Consider the following 25767-nt stretch of genomic DNA (forward strand, 5'->3'; position numbering starts at 1 on the left):
GATTCCCTGGCTTTGATGGGTACAAATTAATCCAGACAAGTGCATTTCCACCAAGCAAATGATAATGGAGTGGGTTGGAAATAGAATTCCATGATCAACCACTTCACACGCTCATACAGCAAGAAGAGGGATAGTTTACCTTAGTCATATTTGATTCGGAAGCAGTTTGGAAATTTAGCAAGTGTTCCTTGTTAATGTAAAACAAAATAAGAAATAAGAGAAATAATTAGTTTTGAAGAATAATTGTGATGATGTGTGATTTTATTATTGAATGGTTACAGCATAAAAGGAGGCCATTCTGCCTGTAGTGCCTGGAACAGTTCTTTGCAAAAGCAATTCAACTAGTCTTGACACCATAAGAGTTTTTTTTCTGTCGTCAAGTTCTAATCCGATTATGACCCTAGACCAGACCATAAATTTATGTTATGATCTGGGTATGGTCCAGTAAGTTTTATTTTTGAAGTAGATGAACTGTGAGATTCAGGGGACTTACAAAAAAAAATATGAAGCCACAAGATTTCATGGTTTTGAACAAACAATAAATTTTGCTAGACAACATTAGAACAATAATAAAATCTACAACAAGAGTACAGCTTATTTTCAAAACAAGGGAATTAACAAGGGATAAATATGAGTAATAGACTGTGATCAAGCACCCTACAATATAGACACCAGATACCAAATTCAGTGAAGACTAATCCCATGGATTTCTCAGCAATACAACCCAGATATTAATGACTTCGGTCAGAAAATCTCATTTAAATTCACAGGACCGGCTCGATGATACTAGCTGTTGGAGAAGAGCTAGAGTAATGTTTGTGAGTAAGTACTAAGTGTTGTATTGGACTCTTTCAATTTTACTGTTCTTGCTCCAAATCATTCTCTTAAAAGCCAGTCTGCCATGGATTACCTCAGTGATTGCTCCCATTCTTATCAATCACAGGCCTTTGCTGGATCTATGCTCCAATGGACTTCAAAGCTGCACTCATTACTCATTCACAGATATAACTACATCTCTACTCCAACAGCTCGCCTCATCAAGCTAGTCCTGCCCCTGGGCCTTTGCGCAAGCTCCAATCTTGCTTCATTTCACCAAGCAAATACTATTTGTGAACTTTTCAAATGCTGCTCTCTTAGCTGCTGTAAAATGCAGGTGCTCACTGACCTCCTTCCAAGTCCTCCAGTTCCACCAATGGGAGCAGTTTCCCCCCATATAATATGTGATCACCCCTCATGATTTCAAATACCTTTATCAAATCTGCTCCTTAAAAAAAAGACCCAGCTGCTCCAATTTATCAATGTAAAAGTACTTTCATCCTTGGAACCATTCTCTTCAATCTTTCTAAGTTCCCTCGAAAACCTTTACATTCTTTCAAAAGTATGGTGTCCAGAATTCGTCACAATACTCCAATTTGAGTCCAACCCAGTGTTTTATAAAAGGCTATCTTAACCTCCTATCTTTTGTACTCCACGGCTCTGCTTGTAAAGCCCAGGATCTTATATGGCTTATCGACCACTTGTTGAACTGTCCTGCCACCTTCAATGATTTATGCACGCCTTTTGTTCCAGCACCTACTTCTGATTTGTACCCTTTTATTTTCAATTCCTCTCTTATAGAGGTTTATAAAATCATCAGGGGCATGGATAGGATAAATACACAAAGTGTTTCCCTGGGGTGGCGGGGTCCAGAACTAGAGGGCATAAGTTTAGGGTGAGAGGGGCAAGATATAAAAGAGACCTAAGGGGCAACTTTTTCATGTAGAGGATGGTACGTGTATGGAATGAGCTGCCAGAGGAAGTAGTGGAGGCTGGTCAATTGCAACATATAAAAGGCATCTGGATTGGTATATGAATAGGAAGGGTTTGGAGGGATATGGGCTGGGTGCTGGCAAATGGAACTAAATTGGTATGGGATATCTGGTCGGCATGGACGAGTTGGACCGAAGGGTCTGTTTCCGTACAGTACATCTCTATGACTCTCACTGTTCATACCAAACTGTATCACTTCACACTTTTCTGCATTAAAGTTGCTCTGCTATGAGCTTGACAGCCTGAAGTCCATCTCAAGCACTTCACAGTACTTTTAAGTTTGGTGCCATCTGCAAAATTTTGGAATTGTACCCTTTACACCCTAAGGCTATGTCCTTGATATATATGAAGCAAAATAATAGTTCTAGTGTTGAACCTTAGAGAAAGCCACTATATTTCATTCCCTCTCCCAAAAACAAAACAATTGCTTACTGTTACACAACTGCTGTCACCCAGCTAACACTGTTACTGGTCCTTTTATTCCATGAAATTCAACTTTGCTGATGAGCCTGACACATACACGTCATCAAATCGGGCCAGCATAGTTGCTCAGTAGTTACCACTGTTGCCTCATAACGCCAGGGACCTGGATTCAATTCAATCCTCAGGTACCTGCCTGTGTAGGGTTGGCACATTCTGCTTGTGGTGTGTGGGTTTCTTCTGGGGGCACTGGTTTCCTCCCACAGTTCAAAAATGTGCAGGCTAGATAGATTAGACATAAGAAATGCAGGGTCAGGATAGGGGGAATGGGTCTTGATGAGATGCTCTTCGGAGGGTTGAATGGCCGGCTTCCACACTGTAAGGATTCTGTGATTTTAAGTGCTTTGGAAGTCCACGCGCACGCATCTACCCTGTCTAAGACCTCATCAAAAAATTTAATTTGGTTCAACATGATCTGCCTTTAATAAATTAATACCAATTTTCCTTAATTAATCCATACTTGTCCAAATGGCTGTAAATTTTGCCCTGAATCTCAAATCTAAAAGATTTCTCCTCACTGGGGTTAACTTGATAGTCTTTAGTTGCTGATTTTATTCTCAGATTATTTTGAACAAGGGTGAATCATTTGTAATTGTCCAGTCCCTGTTCTGATGAACAACTGGAAGATTATGGCAGAAGCTCAGTAATTTCCATCCTTATTTTACTTGACATGTTTGGATTTATTTTTTCAACCCTGGTGATTTTTTTTTCAACTGTAAATAGTAACAATAAATTTGCCAGCCTTTCTTAGTTCTTGGCGAAAGTGAGGAGTGCAGATGCTGGAGTTCAGAGTCAAGATTGGAGTGGTGCTGGAAAAGCACAGCAGGTCAGGGAGCATCCAAGGAGCAGGAAAATTGACGTTTCTGGCAAAAGCCCTTCATCAGAAAGACCTTTGCCTGCCTTTCTTAGTTTTTGCCCAATTTTATTTTATGTAGCAACTTAACTAGCTCCTTTCTCATTATGATTTTAGCAACATTGTTTTTGATAAAGATGGATGAAAAGTAGTAATTGAGTGCATCAGCCATGCTGTATACTTCCTTGCATAGGCTGTCATTTTGATTTGTATGTCTCAGTGATAAGGTGAATGCTAATAAAAAAATGAAGGAAGTTAGAAGAGAAAGTAGAGAAAGATCCACATTCAAATTTAGGACATGAGGGGATCCTGAGCGCAAGTTAGGTCTGATAGGTTGGGGAATAGTGTCTCTCATTTAACCAGTTTGTTTCGCAAGCATGTAGTATGAAATGCCTGTCAGTCTTAGAATTTGGCAACTTTTCCATGAATATTGCTAGAAAGAACGAACTTGCACTCATATAGCACCCCTCACAACCTCTCAAAAGTGTTTCACAGCCAATGTTGTATCTTTGCAGCCTAGAAAATTTGGCGACTGAGTCATACGCATCAATGTCCTGTCAACAAGTGACATGACTTATCAGATCACATGTATTAACGTTTGGTTGAGGTTATAAATATTGGCCTGGACACTGAGAAAGCTCAATTAATGCTACAAAGGAATATTTTATGTCCATTGGAGTAGGCAAATCTTAGGTTAACATTTAATTTGTCAGAAATACAGTTTTTGAATAAGGATACAAAATTGCCCGAAGGTAAACATTAATATATTATGAAGCTAATTGGTGGGGAGTTCTCACGGTATCAAATGAACTGTTATTCTCTCAACTATAAACACCTAAAACAGATATACGAATCACTTACCCCATTTATAGGAGCTTGCTGTTGGCAGATTCTGTTCTGTTTGTTCTGCAACAGCGATTGCACATCAAAACTATTTCTGGCCGAAAATGCCCTGAGATTCTGAAATAATACCATAGTTTCTATTATTTGCATTTCTTTCATGTTAAAAGTATTCTTAATATCTAGTTAAATAATCTGACAAATGAATTTAAATAGATATAGTTACTTTTTTAAAATCCAATTATATCTCAGTTGCAGCTTTCATATAACAGGGTCATGCATATCTCTTTGAAGGCATTCATCAGGTGGCACCAAAAAACCTGTCAGAAGCTACTGCACTATAAGATGCCACTATTTATTTCTCTGACTTTGTCATTGGGAGTTGAGAGAAGAAATAGAGCATTGTTCATACAGTCATTCATTCGCCTTCCAGTTACTGTATGCTACAAGAAAAAAAAACACACTTCAAAAGCAGATTTTCCATGGGGATGCAACATTTGCAAAAGAATCAATTACCTATTTGTTAGCAAGGCAGGCTTTACAAATGACCCATTAGCTGATTGATTACTCTGACTTCTGTTGGATATCCATGTGGTGCAAGCTGACGTGATGGATGTTGAGGGAGATAGCTTTGCCAAAAGGTATGATTATAAAAGGCTCTTCTAATAACTAGGAATGTTCCAAATTGAAAAGCTGAGAAAATGTATGCTTTAAGATATTTCTTTTGTATTTTCTTGCTTAGGTTTAGGGGTTTGACTGTCAACTCTACTGTAATGAATTCTGGGCGAGCTATATTTTTTGCAACAACATGATTTGTCTTTTCTCACATCAACTTTATACCAGTGAAAGGGTATTTTGTGTATCTCCTACTGGGAGAAGCAGATATGATGTATATTAAATTTGTATATACTTGTATCCCCATAGCATTGCATGGTACTGTCTTATAAGAGTGGATATATTCTAGGAAGCAAAAGTGATATTGGGTGATTGTGCACATTGTACATCGGCCTCTGGATACCACACTTCATGGGTTTGCAAAAACTGTCGGAAAAGAATCTGCACCAATATTCCACCCGAGAAACTGACAGTCTTGTAAGCATCGACCCATCTGTCAAGAGCTTTGACTCATTGAGGGCTGGCCAACATTTTTAATAGGATAGCGAAGAGGATTCTAAGAACAAGAGAGAGTATGGAAGTAAACAGGATGGCATGGTGAATGTAAGTAGGAAGGTATGCTGGCAAATACTTAGCGGAACATAAACAATAGAAGGTAGGCATGGCCATTTGGCAGCGAGCTGGACAGCAGTAGGACAACAAGGAGTAAGGCTGGCTTAGATTTTTCATGTGACAAAACTGCAAGATTTTTTCAGGGCTTTGCAGGGATAGTGAGAGAAAACAACTGCACTCAAGATAACTTACTTCTAATTAAATAAAACGTTGTTTACAGCAGAGTTGAAATTTGCATGAAAAGAGAACAGATACATTTGGTGGTACAATAGTGCCACCAAGTGTCCAGAGGCCTGCATTGATTACTTTTAAGAAAGCTGCTTGTATGTAATGTAACTGAGTTCTGAAGAAGAGTTGAACCAGACTCGAAACATTAACTCTCTGTCTCCACAGATATTGCCAGATATTTCTCCTACATTTTATGTTTATTGCATTTCTGAAGCATGTTTCATTCCCAAAGTCAGTAGAACACATCTCAAATGTAGTTGGTGTAGCGTAGGGGAACATTTTAGATCTTAAGATTGTAAGATCGCTCAGGGAGTCAGAGTTGCTGTGGCTACATATATGCTTGTATATGTATGTCTAGGCTGGAGCTATGAATGGTGATGTCAGATGCTGCAGCTTTCTTTTCATCACATGGGTGACAAGGAGTCTGTCCTCCTCTTATCAACTGTCATCGACATGCTTCAGGAGAATTTTTAAACTGTTACCCAACTTGTTGAATTCACCTTCCTTGGCCTCAAATCCTGAAGTGAGACTTAATTGCTATGTTAAATGCATGCATTCATATGGACAACGGACATATCAGAGAGATGGGGTTAGTGCTTAACAGAGAATGAGTGATTAACAGATCAGAACTGAAGCCATGCAGAGACAAAGGAATGTGCGAAGTATAACAGGGTAGCAGAAAATCCTTCATAATAAACTTGAGCAATGAAGTAAGAATATTAAGGTATTTTAATTTCCTGTTTGTTTGAACACTCAAAATTCTTGGACAAAGTAGGCAATGAACCATGTGCAGGCAAGTAATGTCATTTGGTGTTTATTAGTCAGTGTAAACATAGTGGGCAGAAGGGCCTGTTTCTATGCCGTATGATTCTATGACTAACATCTCAATTTCTGTTTAGGTGCTCTACAGCCTTAAGGTTTCAACATTGAATTCAGTAACTTCAAAAACTAACTGCTTACATTCTCTTCACTATTCCTTTGCCCACAACCTTGTCATATTTATGTCTTGTTTACTTTACACTCAGTAGCAAGGACCAATTTTTTCCCTTTCACATGCTTTTATAATTTTTTTCCCTTATTAACAGCCCTTTGTCTTTTGAATTGGATGTCAATACCATCTGCCTTGTTGCTCCTCCTCTGTCTCTGTCAAAAATATAAAGAAAAACCTATTTTCCAACACCTGTCATTTCTGAAGAAATCATATCAGACTTAAAATGTTAGTTCTGTTTCTCTCTCCATGCCTGCTGACACACCTGCTGGGTTTCTCTATGTTTGTTTCAAATTCAGTCACTGTTGGGTGAGCTGCCTTGCATTTTGAAGAAAGTGGGCTTGTGATTTTTTTCAGCATAGTTGGATGACTAGTGGCCCCTCTCAACAAATGTAAAATATAGGCATAGATAGTGTCGATTGCTGCCATTGTAATTATTCTCAAGGTTGTAATCTCCACCCTCCCCTTACTTGAACTGAAATGGTGCTCTTCTGATATTGCTGGTATATCATCTCAGGCAGGTAGTTTTCTTACTTTCCTTTGTGTGGTACTGGATAGATGACCCATTGCAGGAATCCTGTCAGTATCACCTATCCATTAGAAAAGTGCATGAGCAGATCACTGGCAGAACTAGAAATAAATAAGCATGATCTAATCACTATGACAGAAACACTGCTGAAGGATGACATAGATTGAGACCTAAATGTTGAAGGGTACAGGACACTTAGAAAGGATGGTAAATTAGGAAAAGGTAGAGGAATGAAACTGTGAATAAATAATGATACAAATCCAGTAGAGATGGATAAACTAGGTTCAGGAGTTTGGAATATGGAAGAGGTTTTTGTATAGTTGAGAAATTTTCAGGTCAAAGAATTATCTAAGTCTAATATTGTAAACTTAATTAGGGTATTTATGTGGGAATGAAAGTAGAGGTGGCTAAATTGAACTGTGAAACAAGATTAAGGGATTGGGCAATAGAACTGCAGTGACATATTTAAGGGGATATTTCAGAATACACAGATCTTCTTTCAGCTTGTTTGGATGGGTGAGAGAGCTACAGGGTATGTGAGCTAACTAATGTGGTACTTTGGTACAGGAAGCCATTAAAGTGGAGGGAGAGAAAAGGAATATAATGGTATTAGGAGATAATATAGTGAGAAGGATGGATACTGTTTCCTGCAACAAGAACCAAAGTTGAGAAAGTATTTCAACAAAAATGAAAGAATTCAGTTGAGGGCAAAATATCTGTGATTAACCAAAACATATAAAAACATTATCAAACTTAAAGAAGAACATATGCAATTGTTCAAAGATGAATGGAATGTCAGAAGATTGGGCAGTGAAGTGATTAGAATGAGGTGGATCTCATTGAGTATGAGATTGGGGCTGTTAACCTGGGCCAACAGGGAGTCCTGGCTGATGGATATAAACAGCAGTCTCAGTGAGTCTCCTCACTCGAGGGACTGGCTCTAAGCTAGTTGGTCAGATTCTATGTACTGAAGGAACAGGAGAATCGACGTTTCGGGCATAAGCCCTTCTTCAGGAATGAGGAAAGTGTGCCCAGCAGGTTAAGATAAAAGATAGGGAGGAGGGACTTGGGGGAGGGGCGTTGGAAATGCGATAGGTGGAAGGAGGTCAAGGTGAGGGTGATAGGCCGGAGTGGGGTGGGGGCGGAGAGGTCAGGAAGAAGATTGCAGGTTAGGAAGGCGGTGTTGAGTTTGAGGGATTTGACTGAGACAAGGTGGGGGGAGGGGAAATGAGGAAACTGGAGAAATCTGAGTTCATCCCTTGTGGTTGGAGGGTTCATAGGCGGTTCATTGGAGGGTTCATGAGGTGCTCTTCCTCCAACCGTCGTGTTGCTATTGTCTGGTGATGGAGGAGTCCAAGTACCTTGGTGGAGTGGGAGGGGGAGTTGAAGTGTTGAGCCACGGGGTGGTTGGGTTGGTTCCGTGGTTTCCTCATTCCTTCTGCCCGAAACGTCGATTCTCCTGTTCCTTGGATGCTGCCTGACCTGCTGCGCTTTTCCAGCAACACATTTTCAGCTCTGATCTCCAGCATCTGCAGTCCTCACTTTCTCCTCTATGTACTGAAGAGTGACTTGATGATGGGATACCGGTGTCTCTGCAGTTATTTTAGGCAGCATATGAAAAGCAGTAAAGAATGACTAAAGGATTAATAAAAAGAGAAAAATTATAGTACAATAGAAAGCTAGCTAGACTTAGAAGAATAGATGGTAAGAGTTTCTATGTATACTTAATACAGAAAGTCATTAACAAAGTGAACATTATTCCTATAGAATGAGAGTCTGGGGAATTAATAAGGAAAATAAAAAGATTTCAGATTAACTGAGCAGATATTTTACAGTGTTCACTATAGATACAAATAATGTTCCAGAAATAGCTTTAAACCAGTAAATGGAAAGAAATAAGGAATTTGATAAAATTGCAGTCACCAGGGAAGCAGTACTGAGCAAATTATTGGAGTTATGGGCTGACAAATACCTGGGTCCTAATAGATTTCTCTCTTGAGTCTTAAAAGACTTGTGAGTGAGTTGATGTATTTGTTTTAATTTTAAAATTTGTGTTGTTTTGCAGATGGTTCAGTTAGATTGGAAGTTCGTTCATGCCAAAAAGGGAGGCAGACAGAAAGCAGGAAACCACAAGGGAGACAGTTTTATATATCTAACAAGGCAATGTTAGAAGCTATTGTTGAAGACGCCATGGCAGGGCACTTAGAAAAGTTTTAAAAAATCAGGGCAGAGTCAACAAGGTTTTTGTGAAAGAGAAATCATGTTTAACCAATTTATTGAAGTCCTTTGAAAAAGAACTTTATCCTGTGGATAATGAAAAACTGTTCAATGTACTCTATCGAGGATTTCCAGAAGGTATTTGATAAAATGTAACAGCAAAGGCTATTGCAAAAATAAAAGCTTATGTTGTTGGGGGTAACATTGGTATAGATACAGAATTGTCAGCTAACAGGAAACGGTGTAGGAGTAATTTGATTATTTTCTGATAAGCAGGATGGAATGTTGCAATGGGGAGGGGGGGGTTGGTTAATAGATGGGGATTTGAAACTTTCACAAGTTAGCTATGATTTTATTGGATAGCAGAGCAGGCTTGAGTGGGCAAATGTCCTACCTTGGCTCCGAATATGTAGGGGCCGAAACGTGTGGTGCTGGAAAAGCACAGCCAGTCAGGTAGCATCCGAGCAGCAGGAGAGTTGACGTTTCAAGCATGAGCTCTTCTTCAGGAATTTGTAGGTCCATGAGAACATCCTTCAAAATAATACTTACTATTTTAGTCTGGGATTGTAATTATTTTGGCAGCATGGTACAAGCAGTGTACATATTGTCTGATATTGGATCCAGTGTCATATGGTGCTGAGCTAGCAATCCAAAGATTGAATTCAAAACCCACCTTAACAAATTGCTACCTGTGTTATTGGTCCTCCACTCAGCAGAGTTGAATTCTGAAATCTATTTGAGTTGGACTTTTTTTCCATCACGTATGTTTTGAACTGTAGTTTTTGAAATGAACCATATGATGACATCACATTCCTTCTTGTTACATAATACTGTCTCATGTGAAAGTCATATAATGTAATCCCTTTCTCACTTTTTTTCCTGACGTTTAGGGATTAAGTCATTGTTTTTACTAAAACAGAAAAAAAATAAAGGAATTAAATTGATTGAACAAAATAGATAGAAACAAACTGCTTCTAGTGATTGAGGGATGAGGGGAATAGAATAAATATGATGTTTAAGGGAAAAGCAGGACAGATTTCTTTTATGTAGGGTTGAGAGGCTGATTGTAGCATAATGTCAGCATTCAAGACTTTCTTAGAAAGGGGATTACAAACAAGAGATGATGGAACATGGGATTAGTATTACTGCTCATGTAGAGGATAAAAATCACCATGGACAGATTGGGCTGAACAGGATAAAGTGAGGACTGCAGATGCTGCAGATCAAAGTGTGGTGCTGAAAAAGCACAGCATGACAGGCAGCATCTGAGGAGCAGGAGAGTCGACATTTCGGCCATAAGCCCTTCATCAGGAATGTCATGATGATTGAGCTGAACAGTCTATTTCCATCTTGCAATTTCAATGGGTCTATGCAGCCTACACTTGGGACACAGGTCGTAACAGTCCTTTGGATTGCATTCCAACAACCATTCTTCATGTACAAGCTTAGACAATGTGTTTGTACCCAGATTGATTATGAATAATATTGGAACTGACCCTAAATGTTGTTGCACCTTCTTGATTTTTACCTCAATTTGCAATAAAATTGGGTTCATTCCTTATTTTTATTCAGAATTTAAAATTTCTGCTCAGTTGCTCTGTTTTTTATGGTATAATACACAGGAGAATTGGTGTAACTGGCGCATAAGATTGTGGAAGGACATCTGCATTCAGCAGAAATCAAATGCTGTTTTGCACGAATGTAATTAAAAAATAAGCTGGTCCTGCACACAAAACTGTTTGCTTGCCTAGGCTGGATTAACTACCATTGGAGTTTCCCTAATTTTGCTTATTTTCTGGGCTGTGTGAAGACTCCAAAAATGTAAGCTGGCTCTTTTGTGCAAAGATCCTCATGGAAATGTATTCTTTTAAAAAAAAACAAAGAAACTGATGACTTCAATATGAGTAAAAAATAGTGTTTATCCATTTAGCTATTTACAGTAATTTAAAGCCTGTATTCTTCAGTGCCATTGTGATTTTGTTTGTGAAAATAATTTTCAGTTATGTTCATCAAAATGCACCAGTGGCAAATGAACACTTCTGATATGGCGAGGGATATTTTAAAAGCACTTTTTAAAAATTATGTCTTAAAATGCTGCTCAGTTTTATTGCCTTAAAGGTAGGTTTTGTATTTGGTGATATGCAAATTATATTGAGCAGGAATTTGGGGTAAAAAAGATATACTGTTGGCTGTTAGGTTTCTTGGCCATGTGCAAATTGCTTCAATTTTTTTGTTGGATTATTCGCTGCAAAGCCGAATGAATTTTCTCAATGTACTTTACCAAACTCATCTCATTAACTATCTGCTTATGAATGGTTCTAGCCCCATCCTACCATGCACCAATCTTTCTGATTCAACTCACCACTTTCTGGATATCCCAGCATCCCAGTTGCCCAGGCCGTTTTTAAAAGCCTATTGTGCATCTGGCCAAGTACAGTCCGTCTGGAGCAGCCTTACACAGTTCCTGAAATTTATTCCAGATATGGCAAGCAAGAGGAATTTGCTGCCCCTCTTTGTGGGCAGGAACATGGAGGTCTTCCTGGATCTATGAAACACAGGCAGGACGTCCTCTTCCCCAAAGTAGTGGAAGCCATGAAACCAGTCTCAGCCATCTAGAGGGATACACATCAACTTCTCTCTGAAACTTCACCCTCACTCCATCTCTGCTACTGGACCCACCTCACACCAAGCTCATACTCGACCACACTCACCATTTTCTGCCGAAACTTTCCAACTTGGTTCTAAATCTAGTGAACTTAATCTAATCTATTCTTTAATGTTGACATGATTTGTCCAATGGCTGAATGCATTTCCACAGTCTCACTTATGTTTTTAAAAAAATTCTCCTCTTCTCCTTGATGTCAGGCCACTGTTAATTAAATCATTATAGATTAAATTTTTCTCGCTTAAAACTTTCACACACTTAAATAACAAACTTACCTAGAAATTCTGAATAATATTTGTGTTCAAGATGTGGTTACGAGGGAAAATACTTTCAAGACATGATCTTGAAATCTGCTACTGGAAATGAACACCATGTTTATTTGCACATGCAATCAATTTATTCCGTTGTTTGCAAAATAAGCAGATGTTTATTTCAAGATTTTTGGTGTTTTGTCTATCCTTAGGATGTGGACATAATCAGGAATATTAGCTGTTGACCATCTTTAATATCCAGTGTTTTGATAATACTGAATGGTTTATCAATCCATTTTTGAGGGCAATTAAGAAACATTTATGTTTTGGTGAGACTGGAGTTGCACCAGCCAGATTATGTAAGAATGTCAGGTTTGTCTTACAAAAGTTGAACGGTTGAACAACAAGCTCAGCAGTTTCACAATCTGTTGGTATCAGCATTCTATTTTCAAAAAAAATGAAATTCTTGTTCTCAAACTGCTTTGACAGGACTTGAAGTTTGTCCATCTTACTTAATTTCTAGATGATTAACTATTAAGAGAGAGTATACAATGTCTAGCATTATTTTTGAGTACTGTTTAACTTATTACTATTTGGGAAATGTTCTATTTATCTGATATTTTCTTCTTTCATCTGCTTTTATTATGAATGTCAGAGCAGTTGACTGACAAAACTGCGCCGATGTTGTGTTGCAATGACCAATGTCTTCTTTTCCTTCAATTACTGCATTTCAGAGTTCCGTGAAGGTGAATCAAGTTAGCTTGGATGAAAGTGGAGAACATATTGGAATTTGTTCAGAAGATGGCAAGGTGGGTATTGCAATATCCTATGTTCCTCAGTTTCTTTTAATATCTTTTTTCAATTGCTGTTTATGAATGTTTGTTTTTCCCCTCCTACTTTCTTGTTTTACTATAAGTGCAAACTCATCAATAATTTTTTTGAAATTAAGGAATGTTAATTTCTTTGTATGTTCTAAATTCTATGTACATAGGGATAGTCAACATGGCTTTGTGCATGGGAAATCATGTCTCACAAATTTGATTGAGTTTTTTGAAGAAGTATCAAAGAGGGTTGATGAGGGCAGAGCAGTAGATGTGATCTATATGGACTTCAGTAAGGCTTTTGACAAGGTTCCCCATGGGAGACTGATTAGCAAAGTTAGATCTCATGGAATACAGGCCATTTGGATACAGAACTGGCTCAAAGGTAGAAGACAGAGGATAGTAGTGGAGCGTTGTTTTTCAGACTGGAGGCCTGTGACCAGTGGAATGCCACAAGGATTGGTGCTGGGTCCTCTACTTTTTGTCATTTACATAAATGATTTGGATGCGAGCATAAGAGGTACAGTTAGTAAGTTTGCAGATGATACCAAAATTGGAGGTGTGGACAGCGAAGAGGGTTACCTCAGATTACAACAGGATCTGGACAGGATGGGCCAATGGGCTGAGAAGTGGCAGATGGAGTTTAATTCAGATAAATGCGAGGCGCTGTATTTTGGGAAAGCAAATCTTAGCAGGACTTATTCACTTAATGGTAAGGTCCTAGGGAGTGTTGCTGAATAACGAGACCTTGGAGTACAGGTTCATAACGCCTTGAAAGTGGAGTCGCAGGTAGATAGGATAGTGAAGAAGGCGTTTGGTATGCTTTCCTTTATTGGTCAGAGTATTGAGTACAGGAGTTGGAAGGTCATGTTGCGGCTGTACAGGACATTGGTTAGGCCACTGTTGGAATATTGCATGCAGTTCTGGTCTCCTTCCTATCGGAAAGATGTTGTGAAACATGAAAGGATTCAGAAAAGATTTACAAGGATGTTGCCAGGGTTGGAGAATTTGAGCTATAGGGAGAGGCTGAACAGGCTGGGTCTGTTTTCCCTGGAGCGTCGGAGGCTGAGGGGTGACCTTATAGAGGTTTACAAAATTATGAGGGGCATGGATAGGATAAACAGACAAAGTCTTTTCCCTGGGGTCGGGGTCCAGAACTAGAGGGCAGAGATTTAGGGTGAGAGGGGAAAGATATAAAAGTGACCTAAGGGGCAACTTTTTCACACAGAGGGTGGGTATGTGTATGGAATGAGCTGCCAGAGAACGAGGTGGAGGCTGGTACAATTGCAACATTTAAGAGGCATTTGGATAGGTATATGAATAGGAAGGGTTTGGAGGGATATGGGCCGGGTGCTGGCAGGTGGGACTAGATTGGGTTGGGATATCTGGTTGGCATGGACGGGTTGGATAGAAGGGTCTGTTTCCATGCTGTACATCTCTGACTCGATGTGTGTTCAGGAAAATTATGATCAACAAGCTTGTTATACGGTTCATAGAGTCATAGAGATGTACAGCATGGAAACAGAAACTTCGGTCCAACCCGTCCAAACATTTGGGAGAAATTTACTGTTTCTAAACAACCTCTAACTGGGTATAGTTTAATAGGAAACCATTAACTTTCAACATATGGTGCCAGAATATTTATAATGCAGCATTTTAAATCAAAGCTCAAGAATTGTTCTCAGTAACAACTGTAAGATGCAGCATGGTGATGCAAAAATGCATGATTTAAGGTGCAACAAACTGGAAAGTTTGCATACAATACTTCCATTTGAAAATATAGAGATGTTCCTTTCTGCCACTATTAAAGCAAGCATTTATTTTGGTATTCATATCTCAGACTATTTGCAACTTATCAGTGAATAGCAGATAAGGTAATATATTTAGGCTTATGTATTATAGCAAGTTAATGATGGACAAGTCAAGTGAATTTAAAATGGGAAAATCCAGCAGCCACATCACAAGAACTTCTTTTAACCAATATATTATTTTAGTAGTAAATTTGTTCATCTACGTGAAAATTTTTGAATAAACTGCATGATAAACAGATATATCAGATACATTACAACAAGCATTATTAGAAAAACTCTGAATTTACTACTGGGAAGCTTGATAAATGTTGACATATAACCAATGTAGTTGGATAATTGTTCAGGTATATACTGTGCATAAAAAAAACTAACCAAAGTGATGTAAGTGCTACTTGCTCACCACTAACCGTTAACTGATGTTTACTTTGAGTTCCATGAAGAGCACTGAACTTCAGATTTCTTTCTAGCCTTCATCCAAACATGATGGTACAATTTCTGATAATACTGGATAAGTCAGATTCTCAGGTGAAAACTGACAGATTATAAGTTTTATTTTTACAATTTGGGTCCAGTAGTGATCAGTCACTGAGCTTATTCACACATGAGATTATTGCACAAAAGAAAAGAGCTATGAATCATTTACGAAAGATCTTAGTATAAGCAGCAAAAATAAAGAATTTGCCCAGTGACCTATCATTCCTATCTTCATTTTAAAATTCCTTAGTGAACTGACAAGGTTGCCAGTGTTTCCTTTCAGTGACACACCACTCAATTCCCAAATTAGTTTCTCCACAAGATACAGACAAACCAACCCACTAATATCTCTACGACTTTGAACCTGATAAAAAAAATGCTTAAGCCTTGTTTCCAGCTCTGACAGCCTGAAGACTTCCACAAATAAAATCTGCGCTTCTTTAGAATGAATTTTCTTCTGAACTCCACTTGCTTGTGACCCGTGATGTTTTCAGTGGGTTATTAAAGCTCAAATAAACAATAAGCACCAGTTATCTCACCAAGTAGCTTGTTTGAGTCATTTAGTTCAAGTCACATGATTTCGTAGAAAGATGCCCAGTGGTTCACTGGGTGACAGAGAGGGATATGGGGATTACTTTACAACAGATCACCAGTTAGCTTGAGATGTATTTCTCATCACATTCTCCCCTTCTCTCTCTAACGGAGAGGTGTTTTCTTCTGGAAGGTTCAAGGCAGAATCTCTCTTTATCTCCTTTGGTCAAAACTTTTCTCAGAGGAGGATTCTCAAAACTGTCTTAGAAATTTGGATGCAAGAAGCAAGAGAAGGCCATTCAGTGTCTCTGGCCTCCTCTGCCGTTCAACCTGATCATGGCTAATCCTCTATCTTAATGCCATATTTTCATTTTATCTCCATACCCATGAAGCCTTTAATATTGGCTTTTCTCCAATTTAGAACTCCAATTTTTAGATCTGGTCTATCCTTTTCCATCACTATTTTAAAACTAATAGAATTATGGTTGCTGACCCCAAAGTGCTCCCCCACTGATACCTCAGTCACCTGCCCTGCCTTATGTCCCAAGAGTAAGTCAAGTTTTGCACCTTCTCTCGTAGGTACATCTGCATACTGAATCAGAAAAGTTTTCTTGTACACACTTAACAAATTCCTCTCCATCTAAACCATTAACACTATGGCAGTCCCAGTCTATGTTTGGAAAGTTAAAATCCCCTACCATAACCACCCTATTATTCTTACAGATAGATGAGGTCTCCTTACAAGTTTATTTCTCGATTTCCCTCTGATTATTATGGGGTCTATAATATAATCCCAATAAGGTGATCATCCCTTTCTTATTTCTCAGTTCTACCCAAATAACTTCCCTGGATACATTTCCAGGAATATCCTCCCTCAGCACATCTGTAATGCTGTCCTTTATCAAAAACGCCACTCCCCCTCCTCTCTTGCCTCCCTTTCTATCCTTCCTGTAGCATTTGTATCCTGGAACATTAAGCTGCCAGTCCTGCCCATCCCTGAACCATGTTTCTGTAATTGCTATGATATCCCAGTCCCATGTTCCTAACTATGCCCTGAGTTCATCTGTCCTTCTTGTACAGGTCACTTCTACTCCAGAAGAGATTCCAATGATCCAAAAATGTGAATCCTTCTCCCATACACCAGCTCCTCAGCCATGCATTCATCTGCTCTATCCTCCTATTCCTGCCCTCACTAGCTCATAGCACTGAGAGTTATCCAGATATTACTACTCTCAAGGCCCTCCTTTTTAAATTCCTGCCTAACTTTCTGTAGTCTCCCTTCAGAATTTCAACCTTTTCCCTTCCTATCTCTGTGATTCCAATGTGGACAATGACCTCCTGCTGGCCTCTCTTCCCCTTGAGAACATTCTGCACCCTCTCTGAGACATCCTTGATCCTGGCACCAGGGAAGCAACATACTGTTCTGATTTTTCACTGCTAGCCACAGAAAAACGTCTGTCTGTATCTCGGACTAGAGAATCCCCTAACACAATTGATCTCTTGAAACCAGGTGTACCCCTCGTTGCATTAGAGCCAGTCTCAATACCAGAATCTTGGCTGTTCGTGCTACATTCCCCTGAGAATCCATCACCCCCTACATTTTCCAAAACCGCATACTTGTTTGAAATCGGTATAGCCACAGAAGACTCCTGCACTAGCTGCCTATCTCTTACCTTTCCTGGAGTTAACCCATCTATATGACTGTATCTGAGACATTCCCCCTTCCTATAACTGCCATCCGTCACATACTGTTGCTGTTGCAAATTCCTCATTGCTTCTAACTGTGTCTCTAACCGATCCATTTGATCTGATAATCCGCAGATAATCTCAGATATAATCCGCAGTTACCCTTAAACTCTCTTTAAACTTCCACATCTGACAAGAAGCACATATCACTCTATTAAAGGCCAATTTTGCTCCGTCACAATCTACAGACCCAGAAAATAACACCATCTTATTCCTCTACAAAACACTGCTCCAGGTTAAATTAATAGTTATGGCTTATATTTTAAGTTTAATCAAGAGACATAGCTCCAAAAACATATCATCAAGAAAGAACCCACTCTACTTACTACTGCAGACTTTCTGTAGGCCACACTTAAAACAATTCACTTATCTGATTCTGTGCTGTGAACTTCGCCCAAACAATTCCTCCAAGATCAGTTGTGAATTTCACTGTTATTTAATTTTCCCAGATGCATTCCCATGTCCAGCGATACATGAATTCAAACAGCACAGGCAGTAACTGTGCAGGTACACTGTGGTGTCAGTTTCTTTCTTTCTTTCTCTCTCTCCTGCACTGACCTCACCATGTGCTTCCTTTGTCTATTCTTCTCTCTTTTAAAACTGCTATTGTTTTGACTTTTTTTTCCAAAGTTCCAAAACAATGCATATAAAACAGTAATTTCTGCTCCTGGAATTCATTGAAATCACCTCCAGCACCTTAAGTACCTCAAAAAAGGAGCAGCTGTTACAGCCAGAAATTTTTCCTCCATCTTAGACCATTGAATGTTTGCCATGTTGTTATGTTCTTATTTTCCTCTCAACTTCCAAGTGTCCTGCTATTCATTGAGTACTTCCTTGGCTTGTTACTTCTTCTAAAATGCATCACTTCACACTTAACAGGGTTAAATTCCATCTGCCACTGATCAGCCAATCTAACTAATTCACCTAAAAAATCCTCTCGTCTAATAATTCCTTTGTCTCTGTCAACTGTCCAGCCAATCTTCATGTCATCCATAAATATTTATCATCTCCACCACCCGCCATTTTCATCTACATCTGTATTAATAAAAATTAGGTTTGCCCCTCATATCTGTCATTGAGATCCCCCATGATTACTGTATTACCATTGTTACACTTGCTTCTAATTTCCTGATCTACACTGTAGTTTAGATTCCATGTGACCAATATTTATCAGTTTTGGGCAAGGGCCAAAAGCAGAGTGGCACAAAGATCCATGACAGCTGTTAATACTATAAGTCAGTTGTTTTGTAGAATGCTTGCATTACCGTACCTGGAATATGTATACCTCACAGGTTTTCAGAAAATGCTGTGTCTTTTTCTTAAAGAAGTCATTTTATGTTGTCTTACTATATTTTGCATGAATTACATAAGTGGAGAATGTGAATGAGCTTTAGAGGACTTCTCTTGATGCATCCTTGGTATAATTGGTGTTTTTTAATTATTAAAACCTGAGACAATGTCTTCACGTGTAGCAAAAGCTAGATATTATTGTGTGCAGTATTGCACTGATTACTCGAGTAATAGTCAAATTTTTTTGACTACTGTTTAAGGTTAAATTTGTGGGATTGACTATTAAATGGACACTACTTTTGAGGGGCTGAAATTCATTCCTGTCAAAATTCATACCATATCATTAGCAGAAGCCCAATTGATCTCGAAATGAATAAAGAAAAATGAACAACAAATTACGGTAATTCTGAAAACCTAGAGTGGAACACAACAGCCAGCGCACTGGAAGACCAGGAGCGGAGCAAAGCGGAACGACCGGCAGACTGGAAAGCTGAAGTGGGACGTGACAGCCGGCACACTGACCCATAAATGTTGATCTGTTATCTGTGAAGAACTAGGGTCAACTTTTACATGAGATATGTGGAAAATTCCAGATTATTTGGCCAAAAATAGGGGGCTGACTTTTACATGAGACCGACAATTAATCAAGTGTATACAGTATCTTGGGAAGATTTTGCTTGCCTGTTTATTTTCCTGGAGTAGGTGTTCTGCAGTTGCCTCAGGAATTTGCTTTCTGTTTAAAGACAAAATGAAGGGCTCAGTTAGCACAGTACAAGAGATGTTTGTCATGCATTTGATATCATAGGGTTGATTGCTTTGATTTTGGCAATAATTACCTTGTCATGGAAAAATAAAAGGGCAATCCTAGGGAATAAAGTATTGGTTCTAGCTGAAAGGAAGAAATTAGTATTCTTGAGATGCAGTGGTAGTGTCCCTACCTCTGAGCCATAAGGTCTGATCTATAGATGTGTGATTACAAATATCCAAAGGATGACATTATGGCAATTTTTTAATATATTAGTCATACACTTAAGAATATGTAACAATCTGCAGAAAAGTTTCAAGAATAATTCAAAATTGAAGACCTTTTTCCTAGTTTAAAAAAGTTCTTCATGTCAGTAGTTAGAAATAACAACTACATTGTTCAGCATCCATTTCATTTGATGCAGAAATTTTAACTGGGTAGAAGTAGATAAAGCATGTGTCACCAGGAATTGCTTTGTTCATTGTTGGGGTGTGAGAAACACTGTCGACAGTAATCCCATCCCTCGTTGCCCTAGGGGCTTTAACAAATATAACACACAGAGTGGGATTGGAATGACATGTCAGCCAGACTGGTATGGAAATGGTAAGTTCCCTTTCCTGAAGGAGACTAGTGAATCAGTCAGATTTTATTGACAATCTATTCCTTTCTTTGCTTCTGGCTCACAAATTAACAGATTTATTGCATTCAATTTTGTAAGTTATCACAAGAAGATTTCAGCTCGTGGCCTCTGGCCCACTTATCCAGTATTATCACCACTCGGCCACTCCAGCTAAATAACTGCCTGCAGAAGACTCAGCAGAGATAACCTACACCCTAAATTCCTAAAGAAAATGAGAAAGGAAGTTTATAAAAATGGAGTTAATATTTGTTAGAACTCCTTTAGATACATGGGCCTGGATCTTCCAATGACCAGATAATTGTAATTCAGTGTGTAGATGGGATTTGGGAATGGCAACACTCTGTGATCCTCGTCATAGCAGGGCCTGAAGAATTGCCTGGAAAATTGAAGATTCTGCTGGACAATTCCTCTACACCAGGAATACATTTAAGTCAGAATTCAGAGTCCTGCTGGATTTAAGTAAATAGCTGCACAGGAAAAGTTAAACTCGTAAATAATCCGACTCTTGAGTGACTATTCACCTGATCTCATACGAAGCTCACAAACCCAAATACACCTCTCCGGACCATTTATATCACCCCCACCTTACCTCACTCCAGACTTGGCAGCTCCTCTATCCCTCCAACCTCCCCCACACCCCCAGACCTAGTGTACTACTTCCCTCGCTCTGTACCTAGTAACACCCCTCCCCATTCCTGACATCCCCCTCCCCCACTCTCATAACAGGGTGTCCTTCTCCCTCTTCTCCATACTAGATCTGCCTCTGCCAGTCCCCCACCCTTCACCAGCTCTCGGCGCCCACTCTGCCCTGCCTCACTCCCACACCAAACCCAATATCTCCCTTCTGCACTAACCTCATTCTTGCCTTATGCATTTGAATAATGTAATGTAGTTTGACTTTTTGCTAGGACTGGGTATGATTTCAGTTGTGAGGCTTTACAGAGGGATACAGTTCAGAGAACTGACGGCAAGTGACTGACTGTCTAGATTTTGCGTATTGCTGAAAAAGACACATGCTGTCATTTTCATTTTAGGCATTCAAGAATCACATTACTGTCATTCAGGCTCAAAGTATGCTTCATCGATATGTGCTGTAAAGCACATGTGTTCACATGCAGGGTGCTATTCTTTGCAAACAGAAAGATGATACCCATGCGTTTTGCCCTTGTCAACTGAACAGAAACCAGCTTGGTATATTCTCTATAGCAATGCTTCTACCAATCAGTGTCCACTTCCCAACCAATCAGCACCCTCTTTTTGGGCAGTATAAACCATTGTTCCTTTTGAACTTTGGTATTCTTGAAATTCTGTTTTGATACGTATAGACATAAATTTTGCCTGCATTTTCTTTTCAGTAGTACTCATGTCCTGTACTACTAAGCAACTATTTGCCTGCATTTCAAATTTCCTTGAAAATGAAGGATAAATTAGGATAAACAATTCCATTGTTACTGCCAGCTGGCTTTGATTCTCTGTTTTAACATCTATTGAAGCAGGGCTACCTCAGATAAGATCGGCAACAGTTAGTAATTGAGTTCTCCAACATTTGACTTACATCCTCTGCTATTAGTTCTCTTCAGACACAACATAGAAATCTGTGCATCTCGAATAAATATTTCTGATACCTCAAAATATCAAATGACTAGGAGCAGAAAGATTTATTGCATTCAAATTACTGGATAATTACTCTTAAAAGCTTATAACAATAACAGCACCTAATTTAGAAGTCAGTATCGAATGCAAGAAAATTTTGTCAATTTTGAAATAATTCATTCAATTAGATATTAAACTGAGGCTAGGAATGTCTGTTCAGGAAGACATAAAAGGTCCTGTGGCACAATTTGAAGAAGAGCAAAGAGTCTCTTGCCCTATCAAAGCCATCAAATTCTTAACTGTACACAAATTATTTGGTATTTGCCTACACTGCAGCAGTAACTATAATTGAGAAGTAGTGCATATCCCTCCCTAACCTGGCAAACTCTGTGATCCAGCACCCATAGTGCTTCCGATTTCTGAAGCTAATTTATTTTTTTGCAGTGGAGTTTGCACTTAACTGGAAAAAATATAGTTTGAAGTGCAGCAAGCAGAGTTCCCTTCATTTAATTATTTTAAAGACAATTTTATACATTTAAGAGCTGCAGCCATTCAAGTTCCCTTCATTAAATACCTGTCGCCATTACCAGCATTTAACAATTGGAAGTGGCATCAAAGAGAACAATAAAGTGTAAATCTGTCATAATCAGTAGGCAGAAGCTTAAATTAGACAAAAAAAGACAAAATACGAAGAAAAAGTCCAAAGATGTACAGTTTAGGTGGATTGGCTATGTAAATTGCCCATAGTGTCCAAGGATGTGTAGGTTAGGTGGATTCGTCATGGAAAATGTAGGGCTACAAGGATAGGGTGAGGGGGGGGGGGGGTCTGGGTGGGATGTTCTTCAGAGGGTCAGTGTGGATTCGATGGGCCAAACAGCCAGCTTCCGTACTGTAGGCATTCTGTGATTCATGGGCATTTTAGTACAGGCCCTCTATTAGGCTTACCATGTTGGGTCATTCATAGTGTGTGACTTAAAGCCGGAAAAGAATAAAATCTTTAAGCTTTTTGTTTACTGACAAGGAAAGCAAGAAAGTTATAGCAGCCAATAAAACATTAAAGGAAGAAAATAATAGTGATTTAGATAGTGTCCTTTTGGATTGGTTTGGCCTTGTCAGAATGCGGCAATGAGCATTTTAAGTGCATTTAAGTCGTCATTGGACAAGCATATGGACGTACATGGAATAGTGTAGGTTAGATGGGCTTCAGATTGGTATGACTGGCCAGCGCAACATCGAGGACCGAAGGGCCTGTACTGCTCTGTAATGTTATATGTTCTATATTTCTAGTGAGATGGTAATTTTCCAGGTAAAATTATTCTACAAAGAACTCAATTTGGAGCATGAGTATGAATATTTGCAGTGATAGTTGCAGAAGTTTAAGAACAGGCATGGCATTCATCTACACTGTGTGTACAGTGAAGAAAAGAAGTAAAGATACTGAAGCAACTGCCAAGTTTATTGAAAAATTTGCAGTTACTTAACACTGAAAATTTATCCTCAGAGCAGTACACAATGCTGATGAAGCTGTTTTGTATTGGCATTGTATGCCTCGTAACTCCAACATGGCAACAGAGGCTGATGAAGTGCCAACTACAGTAAAGGAGCCAAAGGACAGAGTGACTGTTCTTGTTATAATAACAAATAATAACTGTCAGTTTACTCTTACTATTTGCCTTCTGTTGTTCTCTATTTAGGCTATATTCCCTTTAAAACTACAAGCCTTTATTTTTATGTAAAGTTTTTACATGAACCTTTTAACAAACATCTACTTTCTAACATTACAACATGACCCCACGTATCAAAAGAAGCAAATTAGTTATAAAGCATTTTAGTATATCCTGAAATGTGAAAAACACCAAATAAATACAAGTTCTGTCTTCATCTGCATTGTCATATATCATCTTGTATGCACTCTCTAATATTGCCAAAGAAAAGGAAGTTTATGAATTTCACCTTGTCTTCTGTAAATACATATTGATATGTCTTTCCATGTTCTGTTGTTTACACAAAGCTGGGTCCACTGATATGTTATTCCTTGCTGGACATGGAGTCTGCTGTTTAAAGTAACAATCTGAATGCAACAATCCCTCCTCATTTTTCTTCAAAATTATCTTACCTGAGATATAGGTTAATTATATTGTACCATATTACAGCTTCATTGATATTACAATCCTCTCATAATTACATACAAATTTCTCCTTTAATTGCTTTTGAAACATTTTTTTTTCCCAACTGAGAAATTGGGAGAAATCATCTGACCCAAATGTAATGCTAAAACTAAATCTTTATGTCATTTAAAATAGGCTAATCTCTTAAGAACATGAAAGGCGATGGGGCAAAAGTAGGAGTATGTGATTCTAATTTGGCCCCTGGAATCAACCTACTTTTAGTGCAGAGGAAAAGGTTTTTGTGCACTTAAATCTCTATGCTTCATTGATCAGACTATAAATTGCTCTCAGTATGCTAACTTTACTATTTCTTAAGCTAGGCAAACTTTGAGCACTCCACTAATTAAAAATCATTTATAGCATAATGTTTCTTGAATTTACTCCGTTTTGTCTTCCTGAAGATTTTATAGTGATAAATTTAGTTATACAGTCATAGGGATGTACAGCATGGAAACAGAGCATTCCAAGTCAATCAGACATCAAAGAACAAAGAAAATCACCACACAGGAACAGGCCCTTCAGCCCTCCAAGCGTGCGCCAATCCAGATCCTCTATCTAAACCTGTCACCCATGTTCCAAGGATCTAATCCCTCTGCTCCCTGCCCATTCATGTTACTGTCTAGATACATCTTAAATCGTACTATCGTGCCTGCCTCTACCACCTCTGCTGGCAATACGTTCCAGGTACCCACCACCCTCTGCATAACAAACTTTCCATGCATGTTTCCCTTACACTTTTCCTCTTTCACCTTGACCTCATGACCCCGAGTAATTGAGTCCCCCACTCTGGGGGAAAAAAGCATCTTGCTATTCACCCTGTCTATACCTCTCATTACTTTGTAGACCTCAATCAGGTCTCCCCTCAATCTCCGTCTTTCTAATGAAAATAATCCTAATCTACTCAACCTCTCTTCATAGCTAGCTCCCTCCATGCAAGGCAACATCCTGGTAACCTCCTCTGCACCCTCTCCAAAGCATCCACATTCTTCTGGTAATGTGGCGACCAGAGCTGTAGTATTCCAAATGTGGCCAAACCAAAGTCTTATACAACTGTTACGTGATCTGCCAACTCTTGTACTCAATACTCCGTCCAATGAAGGAAAGCATGCTGTATGTTTTCTTGACCTCTGTACTGACCTGCATTGCCACCTTTAGGGTAGGATGGACCTGAACACCCAGAACTCTCTGTACATCAACTTTCCCCAGGGTTTTTCCATTAACCATATCATTTGCTCTACAATTGTATCTTCCAAAGTGCATCACCTTGCATTTGCCCAATTGAACTCCATCTGCCATTTCTCTGCCCAGCTCTCAATCTATCTGTATTCTGCTGCATTCTCTGACAGTCCCCTTCACTATCTGCTGCTACTCCACCAATCTTCGTGTCATCTGCAAACTTGCCATTCAGACCACCTATAACTTCATCCAAATCATTTATGTATATTCTAAACTAATCTAGTCTCATTTGCCAACATTTTGCCTATATTCCTCTAAACCCTTCCTATTCATGTCCCCATCCAGATGCCTTTTAAATATTGTAATTGTACCAGCCTCAGCCTTTTCTGTGGCAGTTCATTCTATACACACACCACCCTCTACATGAAAACGTTGCCCATAAGACCCTTTTAAATCTTTCCCCTCTCATCTTAAACCTATGCCCTCTACTTTTGGACTCCCCTACCCTGGGGAAAAGACCTTGGCCATTCACCCTATCCATGCCGCTCATGATTTTATAAACTTCTATATGGTCACTCCTCAGTCTCCCAGGGAAAATAGCCCTAACTTATTCAACCTCTCCCTGTAGCTCAAACCCTCCAAACCTGACAGCATCCTTGTAAATCTTTTCTGAACTCTTTCAAGT

The 25767-nt window shown here is 39.0% G+C and overlaps 1 protein-coding gene across 1 annotated transcript in view; it reads left to right on the top strand.

The window, feature by feature from the left end:
* The window catches only part of vps41 (VPS41 subunit of HOPS complex), a 165633-nt gene that overhangs the window by 40504 nt on the left and 99362 nt on the right, over positions 1 to 25767 (top strand). Inside the window, exon 5 of the mRNA XM_043688929.1 lies at positions 12822 to 12896. Within this exon, the coding sequence (XP_043544864.1) occupies positions 12822 to 12896 (75 nt within the window). The remainder of the gene's footprint in view (positions 1 to 12821; positions 12897 to 25767) is intronic.

The sequence above is a fragment of the Chiloscyllium plagiosum genome, chromosome 4 (assembly GCF_004010195.1).
Source record: "Chiloscyllium plagiosum isolate BGI_BamShark_2017 chromosome 4, ASM401019v2, whole genome shotgun sequence".
NCBI lineage: Eukaryota > Metazoa > Chordata > Chondrichthyes > Orectolobiformes > Hemiscylliidae > Chiloscyllium > Chiloscyllium plagiosum.